At 58.7% G+C, this 22033-nt stretch overlaps 3 protein-coding genes and 1 non-coding gene across 13 annotated transcripts; 3 read left to right on the top strand and 1 right to left on the bottom strand.

Moving 5' to 3' along the window:
• Positions 1-2834: 2834 nt before the first annotated feature.
• Positions 2835-4522, top strand: RPL10 (ribosomal protein L10). Of its 2 annotated transcripts, XM_075016705.1 has the most exons (6): positions 2836-2934; positions 3043-3101; positions 3215-3322; positions 3465-3603; positions 3783-3945; positions 4310-4522. In XM_075016705.1, exons 1-6 carry the CDS (start codon positions 2912-2914, stop codon positions 4463-4465), a joined length of 648 nt encoding a protein of 215 aa, XP_074872806.1. In that variant the 5' UTR covers positions 2836-2911; the 3' UTR covers positions 4466-4522. The 2 variants fall into 2 exon arrangements, with proteins under 2 accessions (XP_074872807.1, XP_074872806.1); XM_075016706.1 differs by lacking the exon at positions 4310-4522 and having other exon boundaries at positions 2835-2934; positions 3794-3942.
• On the top strand, positions 4093-4225 carry LOC142025366 (small nucleolar RNA SNORA70). Its single transcript, XR_012648636.1, has one exon. It is a non-coding gene; the product is annotated as a small nucleolar RNA SNORA70 (small nucleolar RNA).
• Positions 4523-4609: 87 nt separating the features above from the next.
• Positions 4610-6841, bottom strand: DNASE1L1 (deoxyribonuclease 1 like 1). The gene is made up of 8 exons (XM_075016860.1): positions 6710-6841; positions 6544-6632; positions 6059-6145; positions 5853-5950; positions 5591-5703; positions 5296-5453; positions 4858-4954; positions 4610-4684 (listed from the first exon to the last, which is right to left on the bottom strand). The coding sequence occupies exons 1-8, from the start codon at positions 6839-6841 to the stop codon at positions 4610-4612; spliced, it is 849 nt and encodes a 282-aa protein (XP_074872961.1).
• Positions 6842-9638: 2797 nt separating this feature from the next.
• Positions 9639-21493, top strand: TAFAZZIN (tafazzin, phospholipid-lysophospholipid transacylase). Of its 9 annotated transcripts, none has more exons than XM_075016701.1 (11): positions 9639-9770; positions 10167-10289; positions 14406-14568; positions 14842-14887; positions 15133-15218; positions 15672-15752; positions 17483-17524; positions 18769-18831; positions 19419-19471; positions 19700-19774; positions 20697-21493. In XM_075016701.1, the coding sequence occupies exons 2-11, from the start codon at positions 10212-10214 to the stop codon at positions 20796-20798; spliced, it is 789 nt and encodes a 262-aa protein (XP_074872802.1). In that variant the 5' UTR covers positions 9639-9770; positions 10167-10211; the 3' UTR covers positions 20799-21493. The 9 variants fall into 9 exon arrangements, with proteins under 9 accessions (XP_074872802.1, XP_074872795.1, XP_074872803.1 ...); XM_075016694.1 differs by having other exon boundaries at positions 19697-19774; XM_075016698.1 differs by having other exon boundaries at positions 9645-9770; positions 14440-14568; positions 19697-19774.
• Positions 21494-22033: the final 540 nt, after the last annotated feature.

Here is a 22033-nt window from a genome sequence, read left to right as displayed (position 1 = left end):
AATGAAACCCAATTTGAGCTGGGCGTCTTGATCCAATAGTACTTGCCAGTACCCCTTGGGGAGGTTTGTGGGGTGGGGTATAGCAGGTTCCCTCGAGCTTGTCCAGGAGGTCATCAAGCCTTGGCATGGGGTAGGCATCTGACATGGTGATGGCATTGAGCTGGTAACAGTTCACACAAAACTGCACCGACCTGGCCTTTTTGGGGCCCAGCACCATGGGGGAGGCCCAGGGACTAGAGGATGGCTGGATCACCCCCAGTGCCAGCATGTCCTGGATCTCCCGTTCTAGGTCCTGGGCTGTTTCCCCATGGTGCTGAATGGTGCACGCTTTATAGGAGCGTAGGATCCTGTCACTATTCAGTGTTGGAGAACAGCTGTCGGTACAAATGCAGCACCCCCGTCCCCCCGCCGATCCCTGGCCACTTTCTTACTCCTGTGTCCCAGGCACTTACTGCTAGGTATTCCATCCACAGGGTGCAGCACATCCTACCACTGCCACCAGATGCCACAGCACGGGGGATCCCTAGCCCTGCCCCTACTCACAGGCAGCTGGGGCTGTCATTCAGCAAGGAGAACGGGCAGGTTACTAGGAGAACAGACTTAGCGTGGGAATCTGAAGCTGTCAGTATCATCCATCCTGGGAAGAGGAGCCCAGAGAGGGTCCCCAAACAGGTGCCCTGGCCCTCCTTCCTCCCTCTCCAGCCAGACCACACTGCTCCACTCAACAGCCCAGTTCCAGTTTCAACCAGCCAGGCCCCTCCGTCCATCTTTGCCTGTTTGTGGGGTGTGGGGTGTGATGGGGTTCAGGGGTCCCCCTGCACTGCACCCCGTCCGGTGGCAGGAGTGACACTCACTCAGCAGGTACAACAGGAGGTTTATTAGGCAACAGATGCCCAGTTTCTCACAGAAGCAACAGTACAGCAGCCAGAGACAATCATTCCAACCCGTCCTGGGGAGAAGACCCCGAGGGGTGCCCCTCTGGGGTGTAGCTTTCCCCCTCCTCAGGCTGGCTGCCTTCCAGCTCTCTCTTTTCCCTAGCCTCTAACTGCCACCTCCCATTCAAACCCAGCTCAGCTCCTCCCTCCTCTTTGTTCAGGGCAGAGGTGTTACCTGCCAGTTGTAGCCCCAGGGTCATCCTTAGCCACTGGGAACTGCTCTGCTTGCCTCAGACATCCAGCCTGACTCACACATGCACTCCCCCCACTCCATCACAGGGGGTGTGTGTGGAAAGGTGTCTCCTGGCTGCCTGGGTTACAGTGGCCTTGGAGCACCATTGTGTACATGTAAAAAGTCACAGGGAGGTAGCCGTGTTAGTCGGTAGCTTTGAAAACAACAAGAAGTCTTGTGACACCTTATAGACTAACAGATATTTTGGAGCATGAGCTTTCGCGGGCAAAGACCCCCACTCATGCATCTGATGCATCTGACAAAGCAGGTCTTTGCCCACGAAAGCTCATGCTCCAAAATATCTGTTAGTCTATAAGGTGCCACAAGACTTGCTCGCGATGTAAAAAGTCATCACACCAAAACTCGTCACCAAATATGCACTGAGGCCATGCCTAGGGAAACTGAGGCACTGCCTGGTGTTATTACAGGACAGTAGGTAACCCATGCAACCTAAACAGTGGCAAAAAATTATTTTTATCAAGACTCCCATGGGTTCAATTCCCATGAGCCCCTTCCCATGGGCTGCCAGTCATCCTCCCACCCAGCCACAGCAAAGCTGGTGGCTCATGTGGAGGCACTTGCGGCCCCTACGCTGCTGGGCCTCTGCCCTGCAGCCCACCCCATGGGGTGCAAGGTCTAGCCCACGCATAGTGCGAAGGGGGACCCTCTGTGCAGAGGCCAGAGCGCACGGGTGCCGCCCACGGGTGGGCGTGTCACACATGCAGGTCTGTCTCTCCCTGGCTAGGCACGTTCCACACGCGCGTGCACAGTAACAGAGGAAGCCGCGCCAGCCTCTCCGCCACCAAACACAGTAGCAGCCCAGCAGCGCTCTACGGACTGTGCTGCTTCTCTTGCGGTGCTACGGGCGCTTTGGGCGCGCGCGCGCGCTCTGTGTGTGTGTGTGTGTGTGCGCGCGTGCGTGCGTCCGTGCGTGCGCGCGCAGCTTGTCGCACACCAGCCCGGCTGCCCGTCCTGAGCCAGTGTGTTGCACGCGCACGTGGCCGTGCAAACGAGACGGGGAGGCCATGCAGCTGAGCAGCCATCGCCGCCTACGGACGGGCCCAGCGCGCGCCTAAGATGCAAATTAATTGCACCACGCGTCGACCTATGCAAAGTACAGCGCTAAGCAACCAACCCACACAGCGGCCGTCTGTCACGTGGCTCCGCCGCCCTGCCCAATCAGCGTGCAGCTATTTCCATAACATGGGCTGAAAAGGGTTGCCCACAAGGAGGCATGGCCAGCGAAGCGCATGCGCAAGAGGTGACCCGCGCCCCGCCTCCTGGTCTGAAATGGCGGCAGGGTTGGCAGGTGTGCGCGTGCGCGCCGACCCTCACGCACCAGAAGGCCTGATCTCGGAGATGCGCATGCGCATGCCTATCTCTGCCGGAAGAAGGTGCTGGAGCGGAGCTGCGGGCAAGGAGCGCATGCGCAGTAGGCCAACGTGCCCATCGCTGTTGGCCAGCGCCGCCGCTCTAAACCGGAAGCGAGGCCTAGAGCGGCGTAGGGCGCGGGCGGGGCGAGCCTACATAAGCGGCGCGCAGGCGCTGTCTGCTCTCTTTGCTGTGCGGCGAGGTGAGCGTGTGGTCGGTCGGTCGGGACCCCGGCGGGTGGGACCCACAATGCCCCGCGCCATTGCCCCCCCCCCCCCCCAAGCTTTGGTCCCGTCCTCCTGGGTCTACCCTTCCCTGGGTCCCGCAGCTCTGACCCCTTGTGCGTCTCTTCCAGACCCTGCGCCGAACCGCCATGGGCCGCCGCCCGGCGCGCTGGTGAGTAGGCCGGTCCGGGGAGAGCCGCTCGGGGGCCTGCGCTGGCAGGCGAGGGCGTGCTGGGGAGCCCGGGCCACATTTCGCCCTCACCGCCGCTTTTCTCCCCAGCTACAGGTACTGCAAGAACAAGCCGTACCCCAAATCCCGCTTCTGCAGGGGCGTCCCTGGTGAGTTGGGGCAGGTGGATTCGAGGCAATGGGTGGGGGAGAGCGGGGCGGGGGGGTTGCCATCGCGGGCTGGGCCTGGCCGGCCTCTGCTCACAACTGCCTCATTCCTCTAGATGCCAAGATCCGCATCTTTGACCTGGGCCGGAAGAAAGCAAAGGTGGATGAGTTCCCACTCTGTGGCCACATGGTGTCAGATGAGTACGAGCAGCTCTCCTCCGAAGGTGGGGATGGGCTGAACCCTGGAGGGCAGGAGGGTTCAAGCCTTTGTGTGGGGGCCATAGGTGGGCAGCAGCAAAATAGCCAGGCAGATGGTGGGTAGGGGCCCCACTTCTCCTAAGCTTATTCTATCTTCTTTCTCTGCAGCACTGGAGGCTGCCCGGATCTGTGCCAACAAGTACATGGTGAAGAGCTGTGGAAAGGATGGGTTTCACATCCGTGTGCGCTTGCACCCCTTCCATGTCATACGCATCAACAAGATGTTGTCTTGCGCTGGTGCTGACAGGTGGGGGCCACTTTTGCCATATGTAGGGATGATGGTCCTGGCAGGGGGGAGCTATGTGGGGGTGGGGAGCATGTGCAACACACAGGAGAGGTGCTGGGGAGGGGTGTGTAATGCCCCCCCCCCCCCCCCCGCAAGGGGGCTGCTCTTGAGGTCCTGGCTCACCCAGTCCTTCCCTGCAGGCTCCAGACAGGCATGCGTGGTGCCTTCGGCAAGCCCCAGGGCACGGTGGCCCGGGTGCACATTGGCCAGGTCATCATGTCCATCCGCACCAAGGCACAGAACAAGGAGCATGTGGTGGAGGCGCTGCGCAGGGCCAAGTTTAAGTTTCCCGGACGCCAGAAGGTAATGGAGGGGGCACCCCTACCTCAGTTATAGCATGGCAGGGACTTGGGAGCTGTGTATTAGTGGCACTGGCAGGGTGGGGGGCCTGTCCCTGTAGGTGATGCTGACTCCAACCTGGCCCCAGGGCGGACAGGGGGTAATGATTCCCTGCAGCCAGTTAAGCCGACTGGGCCACCTGCTGTGGGGGCCCAGTGTGCAATGGCTGCACACAGCAATCCCCCTGGTTGTGTGTGTGCTCCATCACCCATATGGAGTGCCCTAAGGGACCTCGGGGACACGAGCTGTGAAGAGGGATGTGAATGCTGTGTGGAGGGGAGCTGGGCGGGGTGACCTTCTGCATCAGCTGCTGCCTCTGCCTCCCCAGATCCACATCTCGAAGAAATGGGGCTTCACCAAGTTCAATGCAGACCAGTTTGAGGAAATGGTGGCGGAGAAGCGGCTGCTGCCTGATGGTTGTGGCGTAAAGTACATCCCCAGCCGGGGGCCCCTGGACAAGTGGCGAGCCCTGCATGCTGCTTGAGTCTGCTGCTCATCCCAGGTGCCCCCACCAGGAATAAAAGCATTGGTCTCTATTGTTCCACCTGTGTGTGCTGTGGGGAGAATGGGGGGAGCCTGGGGCAGCTGGACCCCTGTGGGAAGGACAGGTACTTCACCTGGGGGCTGATCACATTCGCTGGGGTGCATGTTTGTCTAGGTGCAGGTTTACTTCCACAGGGTAGTGGTCGCTGACCTGCAGGGCCTGTGGGAGGGAGAAATCAGCAGGGGTGGGGTCAAGGGGCGTGAACTCCTCTTTATGTGGGAGAAAACAGGAGTCTTAACTGTTACCACAGGCTCTCTGCCCCTTTCTGGTATCTGGAGAGAAGCGAGGGCTCTCTGCCCTCATGCCCCAGTGAGCCATGTTGAGGCCCTCACCTCTTGCTCTGACAGCCCCAGGCTGCAGGCGAAGTTGTAAGGTTTGGCTGAGCCAGGCACCACAGCTTGCAGCAGCTCCTCCCCCTGTACCACGATCCTTGGGGGACAAGGGAAGGGCACAATGGCAGTGTAACTTCTCCCCACCCAAACAATCCTTAGGGGTTCTCTGGTGCACCTCAGGGCAGGTGGAGGATGTGTGGGAAGGGCCAGGGCACTGCCAGGGGCATTGTGCCTCTGCCACCTGTGGGCACATGCTGGTCGTGGGGGTGCCCCTCTCCTGCTCCCCAGTAGCCCTATTAGGTGCGAGGGAGCAGTAACAGGGAGGGAGCTAGAGCTTCCTGTTTGGGGGCTGCAGAGGGAATGGATGCATTCCCTGGGGGTTAACCAGTAGCCTTTGCCAGGGGAGGATACTGGCCCCCTGCAGGGCTCCTTGCATACCTGTCGTAGGCACAGTGGGTTCGTGTGCAGACTGTGGTGTTTGCACTGTCTCCAATCAGCCAGTGGAAGCTGGGGTCCTGGCGCAGCTGGATGGACCCCCAGGCACTGGAGGGGACATAGGTCCCACCTGCATTCAAGTCCCCCAGCACCATCACGTTCTGGGGGTAGAGAGCCAGATAGGAGCCCAGGTGCCTGACTTCCCTCCCTCTACTACTGATACCATTCTCTATTCCTCCCTGGTTGCCTTGGGCTGCTGGCCACGCCCTCACCACCCCCTCCTCTCCCTGCCCTCCACCTGTGTTCCCCAGCGCTGACTCAATTCCTGGCAGACAGCATGGAGCTGGTCGATCTCTCGGGCTGCATGCCGGGGGCTGGTGTGATGGGAGAGCAGCACGAAGTCTTTGATGGCTGGGGGAGGGAGATGTTGGGGTGATGTGATTCTCCCCAGCCTGCTCCCATGCTGCTGTTGCTGCAGTATCTCAGCTGGGGAGAAGTACTGCCCCCAGCGCAGGCTGGCAGGAAGTGGGGGCAGGCAGGGGAATCCCCTGCAATCCTACCTGTGCTGGGTGCATAGAAGCGGACAGCAAAGGGCTCCCGGGCAAAGTCTCCGGCCTCCCCAACATGGCACCAGTCAGTCACTGTCACTACATCTGCGCTGTGGTGAAGAGTGGGGAGTGGCTGGGTATGGGGAGTTTGAATGGGGTTGGGGCCTGTCCCCATTAGCAGTGCTTGTTCTGGGCTGGCTGGGTGGGGGTGGATTTACCGGTACACAAAGATAATCTGCTCCTTATAGGTCCCATGTCCGAGTCTCTGGCTCCCCAACTGCGTGTAGCTGTGGGAGGGGTCATACCTGCCCCGGGAGAATGGGAGCATAGCATAGTGCTTGCAAGGCAGGAACCCAGGAGTCTTGGCTCTCCCACACCTAACCACCAAACCCCATCTGTCAGCTAGGCAGGGCACTCAGGTGTTCCAAGTATCCCTCTGCTCCATCCACCTGAGTGTATGCCCCTCATGGGGCCAATAACCCAGGCACCTGCATATCCCTCTACCTACCCCATGGTCTCCTCCCTGGGCTGGGAACCCAGGTGTCTGGGTATGCACTGCCCCCGACCCCCCACCCCGGCCCTTGCTTTCCACCCATCCAGCTGCTTCCTGTGTTGGGCCAAGTACCCAGGTGCCTAGGTTATCCCCTGCTCTACCCACTCATCTGCACTCTGCCAGTCAGGAACTCAGGTGTCTGGGTGGTACCTGTTCAGCTCCTGCAGCAGCGCCCGCATGGCTGTACCTCTGGCATCCCGCACCTCCTGCAGGGCAGTGATGTCACAGCGCACCAGGATCTGTGGGAGACACCTGCTGAGTGAGGGACTGGTAGGATGGAAGGACCCTGCTGCCCCCATTGGCACACCCCCTGCACCTGCACCAGCCATCTCAGCACATGGGCAGAGCCTGCCTTGGCTTCACCAAAGTTGTGGGCATTGAAGGAGCAGATTCTGAAGCTGGCACTGGCCAGGCCCAGCCAGAACAGCATCAGGGCCAGGGGATGCATAGTGGTTGGAATGGGGTCTGGGCCAGGGGGGCAACACTGCTGACCATGGCTTATGGGTTGCTGAGTTGACAGCTGGGTTTGGCGCGTGCAGGGCAGAGAACAGCCTGGTCTGAGCCAGAGCTTCCCCCTCCTAGGCCCCATGGACCCCTGCTGGTCAGTCTCCTCCCTCTCCTTGGCTTCCCAGCTCTAACCGGTGGTCACCACTTCTGCCCAGAGCCCAGCTGCCTCCCACCTCCCCTCCTAGCTCTAACCAGTGGAAAACACTCCCCTGTCAGAGCCCAGGTTCCTGCTTCCCCCATCATCTTCTCCTGGGCACGGTTATAGGACACATTTCAGCCCTGGCAAACTCTGCCTGGGCAAGGGGTCCACCTGCCCCCACTGCAGAGCTGGCTGCATCTTGGCCTGAGTGAGGCCCTGGGCAAGGGGTCCACCTGCCCTGCCCCCCCCCGCCGCGTGGGCTGGTTGCATATTGGCCTGAGTGAGGGCCTCCTCAGAGCTGGTGGCAGGGCCCATGCTGGGTATTCACTGAACAGCTGCTGCTGGTGTGATTGGCTTTTGGGCTGCACTTACGTGCAGTGCGGGGGTCGGTATAGCCATGCAGGTATTGCTGGCTGTTCATGCTTGTGGCACTGGAGCCACTCTGTTCTGCATTCACTGGGTGCTGTGTTCTGCTGTGTGAGATCCCTACTGCTCTGTTCTGGTCTGCAGAGATGTGTGTGGCTGTGCACAGCTCTCAGCAGGGGCGGTACTTGAGCAGAGGCCCACAAGAAATGGCCCAGCCACCTGGCCCCTCAGCTAGGTGGAGACTGTCTGAACAAAGCAAGGGGTGTGGCCACCTGGGGCCTGAGGGACCAGTTGCAGGAAGTAGCTGGGGGGTCAGTCTGGGCTGGGTAGGATCAGGACAGGAGAATGGGAGCAGGAAAGGGGAGCATTCAGGGCCTGTGAGCCCTTCCCCCTGCCCCAAGAGGAATAAGGCTGTCAACCCTGGCCCCCTGCGAACATGGATCCTAAGCTATGCTGTCTCTGAGAAGCAATAAAACCTACTCTACTGGCCAGCTGAGAGTCACATCTGGCTGCGGATGGGGGTGCAGGCTTGGGGGCTCCCTGATGCATTATCACAGTGGGCAACATGTCATGTTGATTGAAAATACAGCAAGTTGCTACAGTCATGAGTGCCACATCTGTGAATTCAATTATTTGCAAGTGGCCTCGCTTCCCTGGGGCTCTGGGTGGGTAGTGCCAGCCGCTGCTGCCACTTCCCCGGGGCTCCGAGTGGGCAGTGCCAGCCGCTGCTGCCACTTCCCCTGGGCTCTGGGTGGGCAGTGCCAGCCGCTGCTGCCACTTCCCCTGGGCTCTGGGTGGGCAGTGCCAGCCGCTGCTGCCACTTCCCCGGGGCTCCGGGCTATTTGCCCTATTTGTGAAATTCAGCATTTGCGAGGGTTCTCAACATGGACCCCTGGATCTTACTGTACAGGAGAAAAGCAGTTAGCACAGGTGCTCCATGCACGTGTGCCTGCGCGCACATACACACAGCACTGACGTTATAGTCACCAGTCTGGTGCTCGCTGTCAGTTAGCTGGCTGAGCTAATGACACCCAAAGCTGGACAGGCTCTACCTCCTGGGAGCTGTTTCCTGGTGCTCGGATCAGTGGGGTTTGCACTGTTTGTGAGCATTTGTTTACTCATCTCTTCATGTTTCCCTTAGCTGGTCTCCTCTTCGTAACTGCGTCAGCATGCCTGGACCTCGTTGGCCCCCCCTCGTTCTTTCTCCTGCGTCCCAGACATCCAGGGGATGTCACACCTGTGCTGACGCTGTGCATAACACACACTCCTGTGACATGTTGCACATGTGGGACATGCAGTGATACATGGATGTGTCACACCTGCACTGACATGGGCGTGCTCACACACACTCCTGTGACATGGTGCACACGTGTGTGATGCATACAAACACTCCAAGGAACAAAAAAAGCAGTCAAGTATCACTTTAAAGACTAACAAAATAATTTATTAGGTGAGCTTTTGTGGGACAGACCCGCTTCTTCAGAGCATAGCCAGACCAGACCAGACTCAATATTTAAGGCATAGAGAACCAAAGCAGTAATCAAAGTTGACAAATCAGAAAAAAATTATCAAGGTGAGCAAATCAGAGCGCAGAGGGGCGGGGGGGTAGTCGAGAATTAGATTAAGCCAAGTACGCCAAAGAGCCCCTATAATTTTCATATTCAAATTCGACACATTAACATGTGGTTTGAACATTCTGGGACATTATAGGGGCTCTTTGGCATACTTGGCTTAACCTAATTCTTGACTCCCGCCGCCGGCCCCTCCGCTCTCTGATTTGCTCACCTTGATCATGTTTTCTGACTTGTCCACTTTGATTACTGGTTTTGGATCTCTGTGCCTTAAATATGGAGTCTGTGCTGGTGTGAAGAAGCGGGTCTGTCCCACGGAAGCTCAGCGCCCGGTAAAGTATTGCGCTAGCCTTTAGGGTGCCACGGGGCTGCTTTTTGTTTGATAGTGCACAGACTAGCCTGGCTCCCTCTGTCACTACCGCAACGGACGTGTCAGACCCGCACAGCCACGAGCACACGAGCGTGCGCTCCCACGAGCTGCGCGAGGCAGCTCCTGCCCGCCGTGATGTCATCGAGGCTGTGACATCACCGCTCAGCCACGACGGCAACGAGCGGAGCCAAAGGTGCCTAGGCGCCGCGAGGCCTTTGTGACGTCAGCGGTAGCGCCGCCGTCGGAGCCGGAAGGAGGAGCCGCAGCGGCGCGCGCGGCCTCCCAGATGCTCCCCTCCCTCCGGAACCAGCCGCTCTGCCATCGCCTCTCGTCTGCTCCGGGTCCGCCGACCACTTCACGCCGCCAGCCCCTCTCGCTTTGCGACGCGCCGTAGTACACGCTTTACGGCGGCAGGGCCTGGCAGGTGGGGCGACGCAGGGGGCCATGGGAGAGGAGCTGCTGTGAGGATATGGGGTGGGGTGAGACGGGGCGGGGCGGAGCGGAGCACTGGCGGGGGGACTATAGGGAGAGGTAGGGCTCCTGGGGGGACTATGGGGGAGGGGAGGGGCACTGAGGGGAGAGGTAGGGCTCCTGGGGGGAGGGGAGGGGAGAGGTAGGGCTCCTGGGGAGGGGCACTGAGGGGAGAGGTAGGGCTCCTGGGGGGACTATGGGGGAGGGGAGGGGGACTACGGGGAGAGGTAGGGCTGCTGGGGGGACTATGGGGGAGGGGTGGGGCACTGGGGGGACTATTGGGAGAGGCAGGGCTACTGGGGAGGGGTGGGGCATTCCCCCCCCACCTGAGACCAGCATGTGCCCACAGGTGGTGGAGGGACAATGCCCCTGGCGGTGCCCTGGCCTTTCCCACATGTCTTCCACCTGCCTTGGAGCCTGGCCAGCCGCCTGGTCACTGGCCTGGTGGGCACTTACAGCTGCTTCTGGACCCGTGAGTGCTCTTGCCTTGCCCTACTTCACAGGCCCCTTCCCAATCCTACCAGGCACCTCCTCCACTCACCTGGGTTCTGCCCCCTTCCTGGCTCCACCACACTCCTCAAGCACTTTCCCCACTCAGCTGGTCCCTGCCCCCTCAGCTGGCTACTTCCTGTTTCTCAGGCCCCATTCCCCCTGTCTGGGGACCCATGCCACTTCCCAGGCACCACCCTCTCTCAGCTAACTGCAGGGAACTACAGGGCATCAGAACACACCTGCAACCCAAGCAGGGGAATGAAATCACAGAATCACAGGGCTGGAAGGGACCTCAGGAGGTCATCTAGTCCAGCCCCGTGCTTCACACAGGATCAACCCCCACTAAGTCATCCCAGCCAGGACCTTGTCCAGCTGGGACTTAAAAACTTCAAGGGATGGAGAATCCACCACCTCTCTAGGCAACACATTCCAGTGCTTCACCACCCACCTGGTGAAGTAGTTTTTCCTAATATCTACACCTACACCTCCCCCTCTTCAACTTCAGACCATTGCTCCTTGTTCTGCCATCCGACATCACTGAGAACAGTTTCTCAACCTCCTTTTTAGAGCTCCCCTTCAGGAAGTTGAAGGCTGCTATTAAATCACCTCTGTCTTCTCTTGTGTAAACTAAACAAGCCCAAATCCCTCAGCTTATCCTCATAGGTCTTGTGCTCCAGCCCCTTAATCATTTTTGTTGCTCTCCACTGAACCTGCTCCACCAAATCCACATCCTTTTTATACGGGGGGTGGGGGGGGCCCAAAACTGGACACAATATTCCAGATGTGGCCTCACCAGTGCTGAATAAAGAGGAATAGCTACTTCTCTAGATCTGCTTGAAATGTTCCTCCTAATGCACCCTAGTATGCTGTTAGCCTTCTTAGCTACAAGGGCACACTGTTTACTCATATCCAGTCATTCATCCACTACAATCTCTAGGTCCCTTTCCACTGTACTGCTGCTGAGCCAGTCAGTCCCCAGCCTATAACAATGTTTGGGATTCATCAGATTTCTTTTGGCCCAGTCTTCCAATTTATCCAGGTCCCCCTGGATTCTCTCTCTACCCTCCAGCGAATCTGCCTCTCCCCCTAGTTTTGTGTCATCCGCAAACTTGCTGAGGGTGCGATCCAGCTCATTAATAAAGATGCTGAATACCACCGGCCCCAGAACCGACCCTTGCGGCACTCCGCTTGAAACAGACCGCCATCCAGATATCGAGCCATTGACCTCTACTCGTTGGGCCCGACCATCAAGCCAGCTTTCTATCCAACTTATAGTCCAAGGATCCAATCCATATTTCCTTAACTTATGGACAAGAATGTTGTAGGAAACTGTATCAAAAGCCTTGCTGAAGTCAAGGTATATCACATCCACTGACTTCCCCATGTCCACAGAGCTTGTTACCTTGTCATAGAAGCTAATCAGATTGGTCAGGCAGGACTTGCCCCTGGTGAATCCATGTTGGCTACTTTTGATCACTTTCCCCTCTTCCAAGTGCTCCAAAACAGATTCCTTGAGGATTCTCTCCATTATTTTCCCAGGGATTTAGGTAAGGCTGATGGGTCTATAGTTCCCTGGATTGTCCTTCTTTCCTTTTTTAAAGATGGGCACTACGTTTGCCTTCTTCCAGTCATCCTATCTCCCCTGATCTCCAAGAGTCTTCAAGGATAGTGGCCAAAGGTTCAGCAATGACCTCTGCCAATTCCCTCAGTACCCTGGGGTGCATTAAATTCAGACCCATGGACTTGTGCACATCTAGTTTTTCTAGATAGCTCAGAACTTGTTCCTTCCCCACAGATGGCTGCCCTCCACCTTCCCATACTGCATTGTCTAGGACTGTTGCATGGGAGTTGACTTTGTCTGTGAAGACTGAGGCAAAAAAAGCATTGAGTCCTTCAGCTTTTCCTGCATCATCTATCACTAGGTTACTTCCCTCATCCAGTAACGTCCCCACACCTTCTCTGATAACCCATTTTATTAGTCACATGCCTGTAGAAACCCTTCTTGTTACTCTTCACATCCCTTGCCAGCTGCATTTCCAATTGTGCTTTCCCCACATCCCCCACTGCATCATGTCTCTTCCCCCTTCTAAACCAAACTGAGTGGGGTCACTCACCTTGGGGAGGTCTGGGGCCCTCCCTGCGTGACAGGGCATTGGCTGTGATACTGCTGTTCCTCTGACATGGACCACCCCTCTCTCATAGTCCTGCAGGAGCTGGCTCCACCGCTGGAGCTTGGCGTTGTCCCCTTCATGTGATGCAGCCAGGGCAGGGGTGAGGTGGGCACCACCCAGTCTGGTGCCACCAGTTTGGGGCAGACCAGTGTCACATTCCTGCCGGCATTTCACAATCCCCTGATTTTCCTCTGTCCACCTCCGGGGGTGGGGTGAGGCACTCACTCTGCAGAGGCAGCCCTGCCCCCACCCTTAAACTGAGTCCAGTGCATCTGGGCCCCCAGAGGAGCTGGCCTAGGGATCCACCTCCTCCCAAGCTGAGGGCAAACTGCCAGCCCCTCCTGCCCATCAGCCAGCCACTCCTGTGGCTGGGCCCCCACCCAGTTAGCCCCATGAGGCATCTGTCTGCTCAGCCTGTGAGGGAACTTGGGGCACTGGGCCTGCTTATGGCTCTTCTGCCCACAGCAATAATAGATGAGGTCTCACTGGTTCCCTGAGATTGGTTGGTTTGCCCTGGTCTTGGCTGCTCCCCTGGCCCTCTAGTCCATCAGCCACATTCTCGGGTTGGGCAGGCAGAGTCCGTACAGCTGCTCCAGTGCCTGCAGATCAACCAGTTCCTCCCTGGTCTGGGTCCCTGCCCCATCTGGCCACTTGCAGGTGTATCACCCCAGCCGCAGGAGCCGTTCCTTGTAGGTCTCCCCAGGGCCTTATGTGAACTCCATAACTTTCTCCAACGCACTTCGGTGGTCATCTCAAACTTGCACAGCAGGGCCTTTCTGAAGTATTTGTAGCCCCCGATCACACCCCTTCCATCTGGCTGAACATCCCTGTGGCTTTGGGATCCACTAACGGGGTGAGATGCTGTAGCCTGTTTTCTGCATCCATACAGTGCAGATCACAGGCCTTCTCAACGGTGTTAAAGAAAACATCTACGTCCTTCCCCTCCTTAAATGGGGACAGGCCGTTCATGGCAAGGCTCCACGTAGTCCGGGGTGCCCTCGTGACTCAGTGCTGCAGGAGTTTCTTTAGCCCTCAGTTCTGCCATTGCCTGCTCATGTTGCCATCCTCTCTCTTAAGTCCTCCAGTTCCTTTAGTCTCTGTTTGCTCTCCAGATGCCACAGCTCCACAGAGAGGTTCCTGAACAGGGTTGTCGACTCACAGGCTGATGCCTGCTGCACCCCACGATTCCCAGAAGAACCCCTTCAGTGGGTCTGATGCCTTGCAGGTCACACATTCCTTGGGGATAAGAATCAGATAGGGAGCCGTGTTAGTCTGTAGCTTTGAGAACAACAAGAACTCCTGTGGCACCTTGTAGTCTATAAGGTGCCACAGAACTACTTCTTGTTCTCACATTCCTTGGGGTTAGGCTGTAGGCCCCTCTGCCTTCTGGGACTGACTCCAACAGGCTCTAGGAGTAACCCCTCCTCGGCTGTGACACCCACTCTCAAGGGAAACAAACGGGTCACCTGTGAGCTCACTGTGCACTGATGTTACCTAATGGGACTTAGGGTAACTGCAGGGAATTACAGGTCATCAGGAAACACCTGCACCCAACCAAGGGAATCACATCCCCCTGCCACCACTACATCACACCCCCTCCCCATGGCTCCCTCCTCCACTGTGCTCACCAACCACTGCCCATCCTCACTTTTGCCCCATAGCAACCTGTCTGCCAACTATTGCCCCTCTTGCCTAGGCCCTCTGAGTAGGGATCCCAGCACACCTAGCTTGGGTTCTGCCCTCGTGTGTCAGTTTCTCCCCGTTTAGGGTTGGCAGGTCTTTAGAGAACTTATGCAGGACAGGCAGCCCCTGCCAGGGGCAGAGAATTTCCCTGACAATTCCTGCACCCCCCAGCGGCACATTGTTGTGTAAATGCAGGGTGTGGGACTTGTCAGGGAAATGCAGGACCGTTCTTCATATTGCAGGGTGTCTGGCAACACTACTCCCCTCTTCCCACAGGGGGCATGAACCGGTTGCGTGTCCATAACAAGGAGATTCTGTATGACCTGGTTGAGCAGCGCCAGCTGGGGATACCACTCATCACCGTGTCCAACCACCAGTCCTGCATGGATGACCCCCACCTCTGGGGTAGGGGCTGGGCTGGGCTGGGCTGGGCACGTCACACCCTGCGGGGCCCCATCTCTAGGGCTGGGCCTGTCACACCTTGCAGAGGCCCTGCCTTTGGGGACCTAGGCGGGGACTTGGGATGCAGGAGGGCAGAACCCTGTTTGCCAAGGGAGAGGAGCTGGTTTTGGCTTAGTCCATGCTCTCCTTGGAGTAGCCCCTAGAGGGAAGAAGGCCCTCCCACGCAGTGATGGCGGGGTCTGGCAGGTACTCCTCAGCATCTGTCCCGTTTCCCAGGGATATTGAAGCTACGGCATGTATGGAACCTGAAGAAGATGCGCTGGTGAGTGTGTGGGGTGCGGGGGGATGGGGCAGGACGGTCTTCAGGGGAGATGGGCTGGTGAGTGCGGGTGTTGAGGGGGCATGGTGTGTGGAGTACAGGCGGATGGGCTGGTGATGGGAGGAGGTGTTGGGGTGGGTGCAGTTTTAGAGAGGATGGGGCAGGCTGGCCTGGAGAGGAGCCAATAGTGTTTTGGGGAGAGGGAGACTCTGGTTTCCCCCACTTGTATGCCATGTACTTCCTCCCAGGACCCCCACGGCAGCCGACATCTGTTTCACCAGAAAGCTTCACTCCTGTTTCTTCAGCCTGGGGCAGTGTGTTCCCGTGTGCCGAGGTGAGGGGCAGGTGGGGGCACATGGGGGGTGGAGGGGTGGTGAAGTGGGGAGTTATGGGGGGGTCGAAGGGTTTGCATGCCGGAGGGGGAACTCAGTGCTCTGATGTTACTGGTGTAACAAGGGGAGGGGGAGGAATTGGGGGTGCTCCCCCGACATCCCTGAGCTCACAGACCCCTCACGTCCTCACAGGGGAAATCGGCAAGGTAGAAGGTGGGGGCAGGGGCTGGGGAGGATACAGGAAAGGGGCCAGCTGAGGTGGGTTCTGGAGGACATGGAAGGAGGAGCTGCAGGCCCTGTCTAACGATGTTGCCTCCCAGAGGCTGTTTGGAGAGTCATCTGGATGGGACATTGTGGGGAAGGGGCTGGCTCAGACATGGGGAGGGGCTGGCAGGTGAGGCTGTCTAGGCAAGCCACAGGGACTGCAGGCTGTGGCTAACGGCTCTGTCCCCCAGGGGATGGTGTGTACCAGAAGGGGATGGATTTCCTCCTGGAGAAGTTGAACCACGGAGACTGGGTGCACATCTTCCCTGAGGGTAATGGGGCTGGTTATGGGGCACAGCCTGTAGGGCTGGGCTGCGTGGGGCAGTGGGGGGTGGCCCAGCATCTGGGTGGGTGAGGGGCAGGGCTGGGCTTGGGGAGCAGGGGGCGTGGTTTGGCTGCAGGGGCTGGGGTGGTTGAAGGGTGGGCTGAGCTTCAGGGGGGTGAGGGGCCATGTTCTGTCCTGAGCCCTGGCTCTTTCCAGGCTCTGCAGAAATGGGGTGCAGGGGACACCCTGGGTGTGTCTGAAGCTCAGTCACTGACTTATAGAACACTTGACCTGGAAGGAACTTCAGGAGGTCTCTGAGTCCAGGCTCTTACACTCTGGGCAGGACCCAGCACCATCAAGTCGTCTGCACTCTGGGCAGGACCCAGCAGCATCTAGACCACCCCTGGGAGGTGCTTCTCCAGTATGCTCTGAAACATTTCCAGTGATGGAGATCCCACAGCCCCCTGGCAATTTCCTGCAGCGCTTCACCCCCCCGACAGGGAGCTCTTCCTGATGCCCAGCCTAACCCTCCCACGCTGTAGTTTAAACCCATTGCTTCTTGTGCTATCCCTCAGAGGTTAAGGAGAGTGTTTTTCTCCCTCCTCCTTGTTAACCCCCTTTTGAGGCACCCGGCAGCTCTGAGGGCCCCCTCAGCTGTCTTTATTCCAAGCTAAATAAACCTTCCAAGGTCAGGTTTTCTAGATGTTTAATTATTTCTGTTGCTCTTCTCTGGACTCTTTCCAGTTTCTCCACATCTTTCCTGAAATGTGGGGCCCAGAACTGGACACTGGTCCAGCGGAGGCCTTGTCAGCACAGGGTCAAGTGGAAAAATGACTCCATGTCTTGCACCCAACACTCCTGTTAATCCATCCCAGACTCCTGTTTGCCCTTTTTTGGTGTGGACTCCCACTCTGCCCTGCAGCTCCGGCCCTGTCATATCCCGCCCTAGGGAGTCCCTTCCCATGCTCTGTGTGAAGCAGCTGCCCCTCCCTAAGGGCAGTGCCTTGCCATTGTCCTTATTGGGCTTCATCTGATTTGTCCAGATCATTTTGAATTGTGACCCCATCTCCCAAAGCACTTGCAGCCCTTCCCACCTTGGTGTCAGCCGTAGACGGAGCAGTGAACTCTGAGCCATTACCTAAGTAGTTGGCAAATATATTGAACAGAACTGACCCCAGAACAGAACCCGGTGGAGCCCCCCTCGCCCTTGTTCTCCCCTGTTGAACACGCATGACACCACCACCTCCTATTTTCCCTGCCCATCCTTCTGGAGCAGCCTGCCCCTTGTTTGCTAGCCCTCCAATCATTGGTATTATCCCACCCCAGCTAGGAGCTCGGCTGGCACAGATGTTTGGTTCCCAGCATCGCCAGCTTCTCGCATTGCTACACAGACACCTGAGATACTGGTTTGACCTTTTCCCCCGGTTTAGCCATGTCTGTCCTTGGTTTCTGCTATTACAGCCCACACGTCCCCCACATTCTGAGCCATCTTGCAGCCCTCCTGGTACAGACCGGACCCTCCCCCCTATTCTGGGGTGATGGGGTCACCCTGAGATCAGCCCCACCCCCAACTCTGCACAGCCAGCAGGAGGCTCTGGGACTAGCTGCAGGACAGAGGAAGGGGCCTGGGCGGCATGGAACTGTCCTCTGTAGCTGCCAGGTGCACAGCTTGCAGGGAACACACGTGGGAGGTGACAGGAGCCTCCCACCCACCCCCCACTTCTCTCTTTCCTGCAGGCAAAGTGAACGTGAGCCAAGAATTCCTGCGCTTCAAGTGGGGTGAGCGCATGGGAGAGAGGGGCAGGTTACGGGTGGTGGGTGCCCTTTCTGACCCCTCTTCCCTGTGCCCCATGGGAATCGGGGCTGCGTAAGGGAGGGCCTGCTCTTTCTGACCCTTCCTCCCTCTGCTCCCAGAAATTGGGGCAGGGCTGGAGGGGGGCCTACCCTTTCTGCCTTCTGGCAATCGAGGCTGGGTAAGGGGGTTGCATGGAATATTATGAGGATTTCTAGGTACTATTAATCCAGGGTATCTTTCCTTCAAATCAGGCCACTTACAGCCCAGCCTGGAATTTCCTTCCCACTAAGACAAAGCAACCAGCCACAAAAGTCCCTCTTCCAGCTCCACTGGCCAGCCAGAAGCCACACAAGCAAACCCAGCAATTCTCCAGCCACTCCTAATGCCCAGCTAGTAACCCTCCTACTCACGCGAGGGGCTGTGAAAGCCTATTTCACCAGCTCCACTCAGACTCTTCCAGGCCCCAAAGGGACCAGCCGCATTCCCAGGTCAATGCATACCTAGATCTGACCCAAACCAGCATGCCGTGTCAGTCCTTTAGCATCTAACATCGAAAGCTTAATAAAGAAAGAGCAGCTGAGAGAGAGAAATTGTTGAAGTGGTATGTTGCACACGTCAGTTACAGCTGTTGATGCTGGCTGGCCGGCAGCGTAATGTGCTGCTTTCTTGAAAGTCTCTGAAGATACACCCTGTGAGGGATGGGCCTCTCACTTCACACCGGCTTAGTTCATGTGGACACAGACCCAAGATGGTCACTGCCTTGTGGAGGGAGAAAGTCCTTTCTTCTTCCACAGGCAATGGAGGGTCACTAGCCCACGTGGGCTGCTGTGGCACTCTGCTATTGGTCGTTGGCTTAGCCAGCACGTCCCAGTCCAGTTCCATAAAATGTGGAATCGAGTCTGGGTAGCTGGTCTCTGTGTTTTTGTTCAGCCCCCATCACCTGACTGGGGGATGGTCACAGCTCCCATAGTGAATCTCAGCCCTCAAACATTTCTAGTTTAGGTGTAAAGCCACTGTGTATAATCACATGCAAAGCTGGCACAAATGACGTAAACACCCAGGGCACTACCAGCCTTCTTAGACTGCCCCCCTGGCACAAGATTTGGTGCCACTATATATAATGGTCGCAGAAAATCCAGTACGTCATGCCCTGTCCTTTCTGCCTCCCTGCGATTGGGGCTGGGTAATCGGAGTGGCCCTTTCTAATCCCTCCTCTCTTTGCCTCTAGGGATTGGGCGTCTCCTAGCAGAGTGCCGGCAGCACCCCATCATCCTGCCCCTCTGGCACATCGGTGAGGCTGAGGCAGGGATCCAGGAGGGGCTGTCTGTGGGGGGGGATAGTGGTTGGGATGGGGTGTGACTGGGTTGCTGTGGGAGGCCACTGAGGTTCCTCACATAGGGTCAGCTGCCAGGAGTGGGTCAGGCAACTCCTGGCCATTGCCATGGCGAGGATCCCCTGGCACAACCTGGGGCTGTAAGGCCTGGCTGGCTACCCTAGATCGAGCTGCCTTTGGGCCTCTTCTTCCAGCCAGCAGTGAGGCGGGGCTTTCCTCCAGCAGTGACATGGGCATACCAAGCTGGGCAGGCCCTTGGCAGAGAGGGGAGCACTGTGGCTGCACAGCTCAAGGGGGGCCAAATGGTCAGGGGCCCCCCATAGCATGCCTGCGGCCTTGAGCAGCTCCACACGTGGCAGGATAGAGCCTAGGGCTTGGACCCAGCGGCAGGGACCTCCCCACAGCTCAGCGCCCTAGGGAGGAGTTCTGGCCTGGCTGTGGCCCTGCAGAGAGCCTGGACCCAGACAGGAGCCCAGGGAGAGGTCAGCCAGGGGAGTGGGGTGACTGGAATCCTGCATGTCTCTAACACTCCCTTCTGTCCCCAGGTCTGAATGACGTGCTGCCCAATGCCCCTCCGTACGTGCCCCGCATTGGCCAGGTGGGTCCTGGGATAGGTGGAGTGGAGCCCTTCCCCCACCTGCTGCATTGAGTAGACCCTATGTAAACGGCAGGAGGGAGGGGGGCTCTTAACATTTACAGTAGGTCCTAGATAAACTGCAGCATCAGTGGGTTAATGGTGCTCCCCCACATGCTGGGGCTGGGTTGCGGGGAGAGGATGTGGCAGCTGGGCCCCACTTACCACCATGCCCCGCCCCCCCCGCAGCAGATCACGGTTCTCGTTGGGAAACCATTCAGCGTCCGGCCCGTGTTGGAGCAGCTGCAAGCTGAGAACAAGTCTGCGGTGAGTGGGGGCTAGGCTGGCATGGTGTGGGGAGAGTGACCGGGGGGGTAGGGAGACCCAGTGAGCTTGGGGACCAGTGTCCTGGGGGCACAGGCATGAGGGGTAGGTTGGGTTGGGGGCAGAGACGTGAGGGGGCGTAGGCTGAAGGGGTGTGCCTGGCACGGCAGGGAGGAGAGGCCTGGCACGTGCCCGGCAGCTGTGTGTTTGGGGATGGGGCATGCTGGGGCTGCTGCAGAGGTGTGGAAGGACAGGGAGGAAGCTGGGTCTGGGGGTGGAGGATGTGCTGGGGGTGGGGCATCACAGGGCCAGGGCAGGCAGCTTGTGGTGGGTGGAGGGCATCTTAGGGGTGGGGCATGTCTGATGCAGGGCAGGGAGCATGCTGGGGCGTGCAGAAGGGGGCGTCCAGGTTGCAGGGCAGCGGCGGGATAGGGCAGGTTGGGAGTGGAGAAGAGGGTGTGCTAGGGCTGGGGCAGGGAGCATGCTGGGGGTGGGAAGGAGGATATGCCTCATCCACACTTCCCTATTCCCACTCAGTAGGAGGCTGGCACTTTTCTCCCCATGCCTGATGGGTGCATGACAGGGAGGAGGGTGTGTTGGGGGTGAGGGCATCTGGGCAGGGAAGTGGGTGGTGAAGAGGGTGTGTAGGGGAAGCGGGTATGGCGGGGTGGGGCAGTGGTCAGGCTGCGGGTGGAGGGCATGGGGCAGAACAGTGGGTGGGTCAGAGATGTGCCATGGCTGGAGGGCGTTGGGGTGGGGCAGTGGGTGGGCTGGGGGCAGAGGGTGTCAGGGCAGGACAGTGGGTGGGTCTGGGGCAGGGGCACGCAGAGTGCGTGCTGGGGAGTGGAGGGTCTTGGGGTGGGGCAGGGGGCGGAGGCGTGCAGAGGAGGAGATGCGTGTCCCCTGACCCTGCTATGCCCCACAGATGGAGATGCGCCAGGTGCTGACAGATTTCATCCAGGGCGAGATCCAGGCACTGAAGGGTCAGGCTGAGCGGCTGCATCAAACCTTCCAATGGCAAAGATAGTGTGGGGGGGCCCCCCATCTCCATCCCACACACCACTAGGCTGGGTCCTCCCCTCATTGGCAAGCCAGCCCTGTCTCACCCATCCACCAACCCCTCCCCATGCTGCCCCACATACCAGCAGGCTGGCCTTTCCAGTCCCTGGTGGCCTGGTGATCCAGCCTGCCCCACATACCCACTGGGAGGCTGGCCCTCCAGTCCCCTCTGCCCCACACCTCCCCATTCCCACTCAGTGGGAGGCTGGCCCTTCCCTCCCCTCTGCCCCACACCTCCCCATTCCCACTCGGTGGGAGGCTGGCCCTTCCCTCCCCTCTGCCCCACACCTCCCCATTCCCACTTGGTGGGAGGCTGGCCCTTCCCTCCCCTCTGCCCCACACCTCCCCATTCCCACTCAGTGGGAGGCTGGCCCTTCCCTCCCCTCTGCCCCACACCTCCCCATTCCCACTTGGTGGGAGGCTGGCCCTTCCCTCCCCATGCCTGCTGGGAGGTTGCTGCAGCTGCCCTCCCTTCACCACATCCCCTTCTGCCTGAGCAGCCTCCTCTCCCCCACTTTGTGCCCGTGCCCCTCTCTGGCCCCTCCTCATGAAAGAAGCCAGGGGACCACAGTCCCACATTGCTCCCAGCACTCCCTCCCACCTGGCCCAGGAGACCCCCATTGTATATTGGATGTGTTTGTAATAAAGGATTTTAACCCCTTGTCCAGCTGTGAGTGATGGGGGCAGGGCAGAGTCCTGGTGGGAGTTAAGTGTGAGCACACAGGATGGGGCAGTTGGGGTGACCCACACTGGATGGTCAGTGTCCCAGGGTGGGGGGCTAGGTGGGGGACTCAGTGGGGGTGTCCCAGCACAGGGGCAGACTGGGGGCAGTGCTGGGGCAGCGGGGCTCAACGGGGAGTCAGTGTCCTGGTGGGGTGGGGGATAAGCTCACCAGAGGGGAGGGCGCTCGGGGAGCAATGCGCAGGGTGGGGGTGTCCTGGCAGGGGAGCAGTGCCCTGGGTGTGGGGGTGTTCCCAGCGGGGGAGCAGTGCCGGGGTGCGGGCTCGGCAGCTCGGGCGGCTGTTGGGGGCCGGAGTCGGTGTCCCATAGAGCTGGTCAGTTTCACCCGCCCGGCCTCGGTCCTGCGGCCGGCACCATTGTCATGTGCGGGGATCACAGCAAACAGGCAGGGCAGGGGCACACCAGAGACTAACACCATAATTTGTCTGGTGATGAGCTTTGGTGGGACCGGACCGGACCGGA

This window comes from Carettochelys insculpta, chromosome 22 (assembly GCF_033958435.1).
Source record: "Carettochelys insculpta isolate YL-2023 chromosome 22, ASM3395843v1, whole genome shotgun sequence".
Lineage (NCBI taxonomy): Eukaryota > Metazoa > Chordata > Testudines > Carettochelyidae > Carettochelys > Carettochelys insculpta.
Note: the sequence above shows the minus strand (reverse complement) of the source record. Positions and strands in the feature narration are given on the sequence as shown.

Coding starts and splice junctions, on each gene's coding strand:
- RPL10 (XM_075016705.1), top strand. CDS start 2,912: ATGGGCCGCCGCCCGGCGCGCTG. Junction 3,102..3,214: donor CTTCTGCAGGGGCGTCCCTG/GTGAGTTGGGGC, acceptor TCATTCCTCTAG/ATGCCAAGATCCGCATCTTT. Junction 3,323..3,464: donor CGAGCAGCTCTCCTCCGAAG/GTGGGGATGGGC, acceptor CTTTCTCTGCAG/CACTGGAGGCTGCCCGGATC.
- DNASE1L1 (XM_075016860.1), bottom strand. CDS start 6,841: ATGCATCCCCTGGCCCTGATGCTGTTCTGGCTGGGCCTGGCCAGTGCC. Junction 6,633..6,709: donor TGCTGAGATGGCTGGTGCAG/GTGCAGGGGGTG, acceptor TGTCTCCCACAG/ATCCTGGTGCGCTGTGACAT. Junction 4,685..4,857: donor TGGGGCTGTCAGAGCAAGAG/GTGAGGGCCTCA, acceptor TCCCTCCCACAG/GCCCTGCAGGTCAGCGACCA.
- TAFAZZIN (XM_075016694.1), top strand. CDS start 10,212: ATGTCTTCCACCTGCCTTGGAGCCTGGCCAGCCGCCTGGTCACTGGCC. Junction 14,888..15,132: donor AACCTGAAGAAGATGCGCTG/GTGAGTGTGTGG, acceptor ACTTCCTCCCAG/GACCCCCACGGCAGCCGACA. Junction 18,832..19,418: donor CCTGCCCCTCTGGCACATCG/GTGAGGCTGAGG, acceptor TTCTGTCCCCAG/GTCTGAATGACGTGCTGCCC.